An 11,678-nucleotide genomic window follows, 5' to 3' on the forward strand; every position below is an offset into this window, starting at 1 on the left:
TGAAAGTTGTTATCATATTTTAAAAGTGTTGGCTAAATATAATCCAGAAGTGTTAGCAAACATGCAGAATGTACCTGCAAGTTCAGCATACACTTCTTCACCTTCAACGCCAGCTTCATAACCATCTCAATCATCTCATCCCCCTTCAGATAATCCATTTTCTTCACCAGAAACAACAATTCCAACTTGAATGTCAATACTGCAATTAAGAGAAAATTATTAGGAAGAAATGGAGCAAGAGTAGCGAGAAAAGCTTCCCAAAAAGGAGAAGAAAGTGAAGGAGGTAGTAGTACTATTGAAACTTTGAAAGAGCATCAGAAGGTCGTCGAAAAACAAAGAGTTGTAGATCGCAAGTTCTTGACTAAGGAGATGAAAAAACATAGACTAACTCAAGAAAAATTTGTTTCAGACTATGACAATAATAAGATTCTAAATGCAAACACCGAAAAAATGAATCCCAGACAATTCATGGAATGAGAGGTGGAGATGGACAAGTTAACAGAGGAATTGGAAGAAAAAAGAAACAAGAGAAACATGGAAAAACAATTTGGGGTTCAAGCTGAAGATGAGGATGATGAAGACGACGATGAAGTAGTGCCACTTAATTAATTAATGTGTCAGCTTTGATTTTAAGGAATATATAGTAGTTTGGTTACGGTGAATGAAATAGTTCTGGTTTTTTCATTACAAATTCTACTTTTTTCATTACATTAAAATTTAAACTAATTTTTTTGCAGTACATTAAAACTTAAACTTGACAACATCCATGAAAACATTATTAAGCTTAACATCCCATACGAGTTATTAAAAACTCCTTAAGAATTTGGTAATGCACTTCGTATTCGAAATCTTTTCGTTTCCATCTTCGCCACTCTTCTCTAGTTCGTATTCCAAATTCAACATTAGTCTCACCTCTAAGACGGTATCGAGTGACAATCCTTTTGATAGCTATAAAATCCGCAAGCTCTTTTTTAATATCCATGAATCGGCAAAACAAAGCAGCACGATCCCAGTTATGAGGATTACCTGTCTCTGTGCAGAAGGCATCATGAATTTTACCCAAATAACTCATACTAGGTAACCGTTCATCCGTCATTCTTCACCTCTCTTTCGGTAGTGCATTACATAGTTTCTACAAAGAGATAAATCTTCATCTTCAGTGAATCTAGGATCATCCATAATTTAACCAGAAAGTAGAGAAGTTTTTGTAGAGAAGTGATGTGTGAGTTTGAAATGGATGAAGTGAAGGATTTATAAGGAATGCTAGCGGTTGAGTCTAGACCGCTAGAGATGAAGTCTAGACCGCTACTTTTAATGACCGTTAAAAAATTTAAACTTAAAAAACAACTACAAAACAAAATTATGGAACAACAAATGAAACATAAATAATTTAAAAAAATAAAAATAAATAACAAATGAAACAATAATAAAAAAACAAAAACAAATGAAACAAACACTACTCAATTCGTCCCCCATCTCTTCCGAACTCAGCCCACAGATTCGCTCTGAGATCTTCCCTCAACCTGTTATACAGAGTTCTGTTCTCAATATGACTGGTCATTTGCGCATAGTTTCTTGAAGGTAATCCTCTAGCTGGTATAATCTCATGCCTTAAGTCTTCATCTTGATGGTTAGTCTAATTCTTATTACGACGGGTCTCCTGAATAACCATGTTATGCATAATGATGCAAGTCAGCATAGTCTTATGCATTTCACGAGCACTTAAACCATGATAAGGCCCACAAACAATTGTGAACTTCCGCTTCAGAATTCTAAAAGCCCGTTCCACATCCTTTCTCAGATTCATTTGTTTTCTATTGAAATACGAGTATGAACGACCCATTTCACCGGCAGGTGGCTGGCGGTAACATTGAACTAAAGTTGACCATTTTGGATAAATTCCATCTGCAAGATAATAACCATGAGTGTAGTGATTCCCGTTGATACTGAAATTTACCTGAGGAGAAATTTCATACTTTAAATATTCAAACAAATGAGATTTGTGTAAAACATTTATATCGTTTTGAGATCCAGGGAGACCAAAAAAAGCGTGTCATATCCAACAATCATAAGAAGCAATAGCCTCAAGGATCACTGTTGGTTTTACGTAGTGACCCTTATACTGACCGACCCAATAGGTAGAGCATCCGGTCCATACCCAATGCATGTAGTCAAGACTACCCAGCATTCCAGGAAATCCCCTTTCCTGATTCTGCTTTAATATTCCTTTAACATTTGCATCAGTTGGTTTTCGTAAATAGGTAGGACCAAAATGATTAATCATTGTTTCGCAAAACAGCGCAAGATATTTGTATGCAGTTGTTTTGCCAATGCGAAGGTACTCATCATTAGAATCTGGAGGTCTTCCATATCCAAAATCCTCAAAGTCGAAGTAACCTTTTTTTCAGGGCTATGACCCCTAATATTCAGTGCATCATACTGATAATTAAATTGAGGTTATACCTGACAAAGCTCACCAATAATATTTAGATAAGACTTTGGCTATGGGGTATATCTTCTTGTGCCATTTATCCCAGAACACACAGTCAGGAAGAAAATAATCGTGCATCAGCTTCTCGTGCCATTTATCCCGACCCCGGTACGTATATCTTCTTGTGAAGACTTCTCTTGGCTATGGATCTCTAGGTATTTTCCCCGATGAATATAGCTGCATAAAGTTGTTGGTTAGTTCTTTATCTTCATCTGACTCATCATCAATTTGATTCAACGCCTGAACGAATATTCGTTGTTGTTATTCAAATCGATCCATATGAATACGCACTTATTCGTCAGAAGAATCCATATCCATTGAGTTGAAAAAAATTAAACAGATAATTAAGGTACAAAAGAGTGAGTAAGATAGAGTTAATGAGAAAATTAGGTGTGATTAAATTGAATTGAATGGGATGAATTTATAGAGAAACGTGGAGGGTTCATAGCCGTTATTTCACTATTTGATAACCGACGATTACAAGACCGACGTGTGTTAAAAAGACTGCTAGCGGTCTTCTTAAGGCCGGTCGGTCTTTTCTCAACCGTTCGCTGGAGACTCGATCGTTTATGTTTTCTCCCATAATGGCTCGGCCAGTTTGTCGGGCCAGCTGGCATGATAAATGGAAGGTTTAGCATGTTGCCATAGAAACCGGCCTTATTGAAGTAACACAACGTGATATATCATAATAATAAAGTAAGCTACTAAAAGTATACGAAAGGATAACTTGAGGTGATGAATGAAAAAACAACAGAAAACAAAAATAAAAACATAAAGCATAAATGAAATGTAAAGAACTTAAAGATAGTAGGTGAAATCAAACTTAAAATAGTTAAATAATTATTTAATTTCTGGTTACATAAGGTTGAGTCATGTATTCCCTTAGTCGTCGACCACACCCAAGTAAAGTTGAACTTAGTATAAGCTAAAACGCAACTAAAAAGATAGAAGAGAAAGAACTCCATTTCACCCATAGATATAGATCCAAGCTTGAAGTTCGAATCAGGATATTTGGACTTGATTCTTGGCTTTGGGGAAAAGACTACCGGGGATTTACTCAATAAAATTTTTGTAGATTTGTATAGATTTACAAAGATTCATGAAAAATGGCAACTTTTGTAGAGTTCTACAGAGTTGGAAAAACACTTGCAAAATTTTGTAGAGTTGGTCTAATTCTTGTAGAGATTTGTAGAGTTCTAAAAAAGTTGTGAAAATAAAATTCTATAGAATCGTATAACAACCTAACATGATGAATCTATTTGTAGAGTTCTATAAAATTTATTTAATTAAAAAAAATTCCTAAAAAACGCTGATTGAAAATTAAATTGAGAGGTAATGATAACCTGAAACACTTTACCATTAGTGGAAATTTTCATTTCATCAAATAACAACATAAAAAAGAGTTTGATCCTATCATATATACATACTATATATATATATATATATACATATATGCTATAAAAAAATTAAAGAGAGAGAGAAATAGATCTAGATTATACGCATCAACTCGAAATAAAATAAAATAATAATAAAAAAAAGATTCTAATAAATTAAGTTTTAAAATTTTGTAGAAGTCTTACAAAATCTTTCATATTTTTCAAGACTTTCTCTAAGGCAAATATACACATAAATGTCATTCAAAATCTTAAAAATTAGTAAGTATGCAAAGTCTTTAAATTTTATTGTTTATAATGAGTAACACAAACTTTGTAAGAGATTTTACAAGTATATAACGAATAACATATATTTACAAGGAGTTTTCTAAAGTATACAACCAGTAGTACAATACTTTGGAAATCTATTAAAATTTCTGGAAATCACAAAAAGTATTTACTGGGTAAACTCCCGTACATGTTTATAAATTTGAGAACGCATCTCCTAACCTTTTGGTCCTAAGAGATCATATAAAAAATGGTGTCCATATTTTACTTTAGAAATATTGGATATGAAAGTTATTACTATGGGGAGGCAAATCTTTCTTTTATTTGGTGTATAATTAGGCATAAGTGGGATTGAACGACTAATTTCCAAAATTATTAGGCTTGAGAACTAGCCAAGCAAGATGACCAAGGATCAACTGTAGCCATGGGCCGGCCCTGCCCCTACCATTAATTAGATAGTCCTTTCCAATATTGATAGGATATTATATTGGAACGAATACCGGAAAATCCACAATTTCGTTCGTCCCTTGATTAATAGGAATTACAGATAGGTCATAACCTAGTGGGTTAGTTTAATGGTTGGCCCTTTCATTAAACCCAGTTTAACAGGAGGTCCAAAATTAGTTTTTTGGACCAATTTTTTTATTACGGGTCCGGACACGTGACGTCTCGAGCTCTGGTGATGAAGATTTGAAGAAAATCAATCTAAAAATAATTTTGTTAGTGAAGAATTATCGAAATATTTATCAACAAAATAAACAAACAAGATAAGTTTCATCTCTTATTAATCTTTTAATTAATTCGGTTGTAATTTAATTTTATGATTTCAGAAACCTAATAACTTCAGATTCATTTCGATTATTGATTAGATTCGTAATCAGTTTTTCGATCTGTAATCATACTTTCATTCTCAATGATTTGAGCTAAAAATTTCAAAGAAAAATGATGAAATTTTTTCTATGGTTCGTGTCTGTATATCGATCAATCTATCAATCTTAATCCCACTCGAAATTGTAACTTCAGATTCGTAACTAGAGAGCCTAGATTTATGTTACCCATCAATTTCTTGTCGAAGACTACTAGTTTGGATTTTCAGACCTAATCAGGTTCTTGTGATTTTGAGTCTTAGTATGATCCAACAGTGTATATAATATGCATTGAGATAACATAAGTTTAGCATGTTTTGTTTGTTTTAATTTTGTTTGATTGAATTTGATTTAATTCTTCTTTTTGATTTTGGTTTATTAGAATATTTTTTTTTATTCACTTTTAGGAGTAATGTTTAGTAATGTTTTCATTCAATTTTGCTTATTGATGTGATTTGTAGATAGTGGTAAAAGTGGTTCGATTCTCAGACTTGCGAAGGATAAAATATATACTTAAATTCTAAAACTAAAATAGAAAACTCACTAATAATTATAACAAACACTGAAAAAGTTGATATCAATATTAAAATACAACTGAGGCTAAGATTCCACTATTTTTTCAAGTTCAAAGTGATTTAATCCAATCTTTATATTTATGCAATTTTCTCATTCAATTTGATTCTAAAACATTGCAACAAATAGATTTTCAAAAGCAATAATTGTAAATATCAAGTATGAAGCATCAAAAGTCTATAAACTAAGCATACTTCATCAAAATAGATCACAATCACTCAAGTAAAAATCATATTCAATTATAGCTCAAGGCAAATATTCATAATCATAATTGCAATAAATAGATGAAATAGAATATACCACTTCTTGTTGGAAAAATAGCTTCCTCTATCGCCTCAGCAATGAGGTTTAGTTCCTCATATTAATCACTTGCTCAAAATACATGTTTGTTGCTCAAAAGTTGATTGAATAGAGAAGAAGGTATGAAGCAGCGTGTTTGTAACATATTTAATTGTTACAAAACGCACTGTTATAGTAAGCAGTGTTACAAAGAAATACTAACAGTAATAGTTGTTGGCAAATTGTTACAGTTTGAAAGAAAAGGTGACGGTTCTCTGTTCTTCTTCTTCTTCCTCTCTACTGCAACTCGGCTATTCTTCTCTGTGAATTTTTCTTAGCTCTGTTCTATTTATAAACTTCCCCAAAGTATGTGTAACCCTTCTATGACCTATCCGAACTCCTTTTATACTGCTTAGAAACCTAAAAATTCCGATAAAAATTCTCTCTTTCTTTTCGTGCAAGTCACGGAAATAATATTCTCTGCCGACTTGTTTACGCATTTCTGAGATTTCCAAATCATCCCAAACTCTCTATTAGGTAAGTAGCTATCTCTGGAAAGATTATCTCCGGTTTAATCTCCTTGAAACTTCAAAAATCAGGCCAGCAGAGACCCGTGTGTAACTTCACCTTTGTTTTGCTCCAACTCGAGTTCTAGCCCAATTCAATCCATTCCAGCGCTCATACCAAGCCTGTTATGCTAAATCACGTCCAGCCCAACAAATTCCCGCGATTGAATCTCCCTAAAACAGCCTAGAAATCCAACCCTAACTCTGGTATGCAAACTGGTTTTTTTCCCGCCAATTTTTTCTTTTGAATTTTGAGAAGAAAGTGGTCTCCCCCTATCCAGAGTGGGGGTGAGAATAGTAGATGCTCTGCAGGGATGCCCCTTAGTAATTAGGTTGCCCCTTATCCATGGTGAGAGTCCGAATAGCAAATGTCCTCTGGGGTGCCCCGCACAACTTTTCGAGTCGATTTTTCCAAAAATGTTTATTGGCCAAAAATACCTACACACACATAAAACACCGTAATAAGTACAAAAATGAGCACTATCAATTATAGAATCGAGAAAAATTAGACACAAAAATGTGTCTATCAAATACCCCCAAACTTATTATTTGCTAGTCCTCGAGCAAAGATAAAATCCTAACTCACTGACGTAGGCATCGTCGACTGCATTTAGCGTATGCAATAAGTCTTTAAACCCCTAGGTGGCCCTAGTGGCCGAGTTATAGTCTCGGGAGGGCTTACCAGAGGTATACCCACAAAACCTTTATACTTCAGACCCTCGCTATCTAAGCAGAACCTTGGAAAGCACTAAAGAATCTCTTTGGTTGGCATACTTATTGACTACAGGAAGAAATACCCTGATGCGAAATTCCAATTGCTGTACACGAGTTTGCACTCAAGCATACTAAAATTCATATAAAGTGACAGAGCTCTACTCAGATAGTTGCACTATGGACATCAATATTCGGAGTCAAACCAATCACATGGATAGATTAAGAGATGGATATAGAAAAACGTAGATGGTTTTGATGTTTACTAAGTGAACGGTGTTTCCCATATCTGTCTGAAGGCCTCCGCCAAAATGAACCTATCATAATGGATTGAGATACTAGTCTGACTAATATCAACATACTGGCATATACAAGGGTACCAGTGGTCGACTTTATTGAATTTTCCTTTTGGTCAAATGGTCTGGTCTCAATTTTTTTTTTCATCTCTTTTTTTTTCTTTTTCTTTTTCTTTTTCAACTTTTTTTTTCATGGTATCTCAATCACTCTAATTCACCCTAACATTGGTAACAACTTGAATCGTGATCCCCACCTAATCATTTAGAGTAACATAGTTTAAAAACAAAACAAAATAAAAATAGAAGTGAAAAAGACTCAACGAGATATGGTGAAACTATCATGTTATTCCTAACAACTGAGCTCTGTGCTTTTATGAATAGACTCTTTAGATGTTTCCATCTAATCAGATTGGTTCCTCAAATCCTACAACCAAAATGCTTCCATCCACTTAGATTGGTTAGTGCAATCCTTAATAAGCATAAATTTCTAGGCTCTGGAGTTTATTTATTGCAACTAAAAAGTTTATCCCATATCCCCAAACTTAAATCTAACATTGTCCTCAATGTTCTAAAGATAAAATTAAAAGCATGAACAAGGAGAAACTGTTACCATTTGAAGCAAAAGAGATAAGGAAAGATATTACCGTGTTGCATGAGATTGGGTTACCTCCCAAGAAGTGCTAAGTTTAAAGTCTTCAGCCAGACATCAAGTTTCATAGAATGGCTAGTTACCTTTCAAATCATATATCAGTAGTCGAAATAACTGTGGGTCATCAAAACCAAATAAAACTGCCACTAATATGAAACAACTGCACAGGATCAGAAAAAATAACATAAGGAGCACAACCTCATTGAAAGTTTCTTGCAAGAAAACTGTATTTTTTTGGGGCGCCCATTTGGGCTTCATATGAGTGTCTTGAAAAACAGATTCATCCGAACAACGAGACTTTAATAGCTGGATTTCCTCCTGGACAGTATCAGGAGGATCGGGTTGAGAAGTCTGAATAGACTCAAGTGATACCTTATATGCAGTAGGCTCGAGTCCCAAGTTAGGGACTTCTACTGGGTATAATTGACGATCACTGCCCCCAAACTTAGAATTTTGGGTGTCTCTAAATAGACTAGTCACAATATTCCTAACTTCTAGACCATCAGGTTCCTGAAAAAGTTCAATTGCTTTCTATGAATTATAATGGGGTGGTTCATCCTCTAAATTATTTTGAGGTATACTAGCTGTAGGACTTATATGTTTCATATCCTGTATGGTCAACCCTAGAGTTTCTTTATTGTCTTGAAGCACGATTTCTGGCCTGCTGTCCTGATCGGATGCTATAATCACAGGCAAGCCCTAAGAATGCAGATTTAGGGTCCAACTTAGGAGGCTCTTCTAAACAAGGGATTAAGGTAGACTCAAAAGCTAGTAATGGTTCGAACCTAGCTTTCCATTTATCAGTATCTAACATAGGAATAAAATCCAACATAACATTCACTTGTTTAATGTTGCTATCTTCGTCGAAATCCATGCTAAAGTTGGCTAGACAACTCTCTAATAGATCATCTGATACGATATTTGGTAATAACTCCTGAACTAAGGTTCCTATCATGTTCACCTCTTCAATGCACGTGTCATCTAGCTCAGAATGTAGCTAATTAACATTAAAAATATTTAACTCAATAATCATATTACCAAAAGATAGATTCATAATACCATTTCAACAGTTTATGATCGCATTAGACATATCTAAAAATGGGCGACCTAAAATCACAGGTATCTGGTTCTCTGGGTCAGGGACAGGTTGGATATCTAAGACCACGAAATCCACATGATAAAGTTGTCGACCTCAATAAGAACATCTTCTATCACACCACGAGGAATTTTTACAGACCTATCAGCTAACTGCAGTGTTATCTGAGTAGGTTTCATTTCACCAAGTCCTAGTTGTAAGTACACATGGTACGGCAGTAAGTTCACACTGGCTCCTAAGTCAAGTAAAGCTTTTTCTACCCGGTGTTTACCTATTGTACAAGCAATGGTTGGGGAACCTGGGTCTTTGTACTTTGGAGTGGTAGTATTCTGAATGATTGAACTTACATAACTAGCTAAAAAGGCTTTCTTATGGACGCTAAGTTTTCTCTTTCGCGTACACATATCCTTAAGGAACTTGGCATAAGCAGGAATTTGCCTAATTGCATCTAATAAAGGAAGGTTTATGGTAACTTTCTTAAAAACCTCCAATATGTCATTAAAGTTCGATTCCTTCTTTGTTGATGCTAATAGCTGGGGAAATGAGGCTCTAGGCACAGAATCAGACCTCTCAGGAACCGAATTGGCATCATCGGAAATTTTATCAGTACCCTCAGTTAGTGGTCTTGAGGGATGAGATCCTGAGGGGTGAACTACAGTATGTTCACTATCGGGCATGGTTACCTGATTGTCTACTACTTTACCACTCCTAAGGGTTCTAATAGCATTCAATTGATTCTATGGTTTTGCACCTACTTCATGAACTCCTCTAGGGTTGGGGGTAGTCTGACTAGGGATCCTTCCGTTATCTCTCTCACTTAAGGTCTTAGCTATTTGGCCGACTTGAAGTTCTAGCTTAGCAAGGCTCTGAGCATTAGTTTGAAAGTTCTGCTTGGTTTCCTGTTGAAAACTAATTTGGCTTTGTGCTAACATATCCTGAGTTTTTGCTAACATCTTAATAGATTCCTCTAAGCTAGTCGTTTTGTTTTCTGGGCCTGGTGAATTCTTAGTGTAACCAAAACCTGAGGGAGCATTAGAATTACTAAACTGACCTTGACTCTGGCCCTTATACCATGAAAGGTTCGGATGGTTTCTCCAACCAGGATTATAGGTTTCTGAATATGGGTCAAACTTCTGACGGTTATCATACCTAGTATTATTATAGAGAGCATTGGCTTGCTCTTCATTATTCTGGCCTTCCCAAAAAAGGCTCCAATCTACCACTAGTGTGACCCACTTCTAAAGCTTCTAACCTTTTCGCTATAGCAACAATTTTGGCATCTGATTCAAAGCTTCCTTCTACCCTATTAACGTTTCCTCTGCCTAAAAGAATTGTTTTCTGGGGTACCCTATTGCTTTCCCATTGCTGGGTCTTTTCGGCGATTTCATGCAAATATGTCATCGCATCATCAACTGTTTGGTTTTCAAACCCACCTGTACACATAGATTCTACTGTGGTTGTAGTGGGATAATCTAAACCCTCATAAAGGATCTGAACTAACCTAACATTTTCTAAACCATGATGAGGACATTGGGCTAATAAATCATTGAACCTTTCCAAATACCTATACAAAGACTCTCCTTCTTGTTGCGAAAACCTGCAGATTTGCGTCATAATAGACGATGTTTTGTGCCTAGGGAAAAACTTGTTCAAAAAGGCAGATGTAAGTTGTTCATATGTTTCAATTGATTCGGAAGCCAAACTATACATCCACGACTTGGATTTATCTTTTAAGGAAAAGGGGAATAACTTGAGTTTCAAAGCATCATCATCAAGGTTTCTAATTTTTAGGGCACTACAAATTTCCTCAAAGTCCCTAACATGGAAATAGGGGTTTTCATTTTCTTTCCCTAAAAATATTGGGAGCAACTGTAAGGTTCCAGGCTTAAGTTCATAATTTGCTTCAGTTTGAGAAAACTTGATACACGAGGGACGAGTAGTCCTAGTAGGGTTCAACAAAGCTTTCAAAGTTGCCATTTCTGGCGCTACTGGACTATCAGGGATTTTCTCCTCAAATGGACGTTCAAAAACGGAATTTTCAAGAATCGGACTTTCTAAATTGAGGTAATCGAGATGCTTAGAACTACTAGGTTTCTCTTTAACAAATCTACCTAGGGCGTCTCTTTTACGTTCATGCATGCAACATAATAAGGTAGGGAATTCTACGCAGTCACAAAACAAGGCTGACTCAACCAAATCAAACCTAAACTTCTAGCAAAAAAAAAAGCATGATGGATCCACTTAGATTGTTTCTATACCAGCTTCTATTCTTTCGAAAAGGAACTCGTTACAATCTGAGCAAACCCCTCTGGAATCAATCCGAGTCAAAGTAAGTTGAATCGAGGCGAGGGAAGCTCAGTGGAGCTTTGATACCCAAGGCCTCACCGGTTACAAGGAGGCGCAGTCACGCATTCAACTCACAGAAACTATCATGAACTTCGAAGTATGCTCAAAAGAGTAACCAATATTTTTAGTTAGACTTTCCTATTA

The 11,678-nt window shown here is 35.5% G+C and overlaps 1 protein-coding gene across 1 annotated transcript; it reads right to left on the bottom strand.

The window, feature by feature from the left end:
* Nucleotides 1-1,636: 1,636 nt before the first annotated feature.
* On the bottom strand, nucleotides 1,637-2,284 carry LOC113352524. The gene is made up of 2 exons (XM_026596335.1): nucleotides 2,159-2,284; nucleotides 1,637-1,957 (listed from the first exon to the last, which is right to left on the bottom strand). The coding sequence occupies exons 1-2, from the start codon at nucleotides 2,282-2,284 to the stop codon at nucleotides 1,637-1,639; spliced, it is 447 nt and encodes a 148-aa protein (XP_026452120.1).
* Nucleotides 2,285-11,678: the final 9,394 nt, after the last annotated feature.

This window comes from Papaver somniferum, chromosome 2 (genome assembly GCF_003573695.1).
Source record: "Papaver somniferum cultivar HN1 chromosome 2, ASM357369v1, whole genome shotgun sequence".
Classification (NCBI taxonomy): Eukaryota; Viridiplantae; Streptophyta; class Magnoliopsida; order Ranunculales; family Papaveraceae; genus Papaver; species Papaver somniferum.

What these genes read in the sequence shown, in the direction of transcription:
- LOC113352524 (XM_026596335.1), bottom strand. Translation starts at nt 2,284, where the DNA reads ATGATTAATCATTTTGGTCCTACCTATTTACGAAAACCAACTGATGCA. An exon ending in GTCTTGACTACATGCATTGG is followed by an intron (nt 1,958 to 2,158) that starts GTATGGACCGGA and finishes ATTTCTCCTCAG; the next exon opens with GTAAATTTCAGTATCAACGG.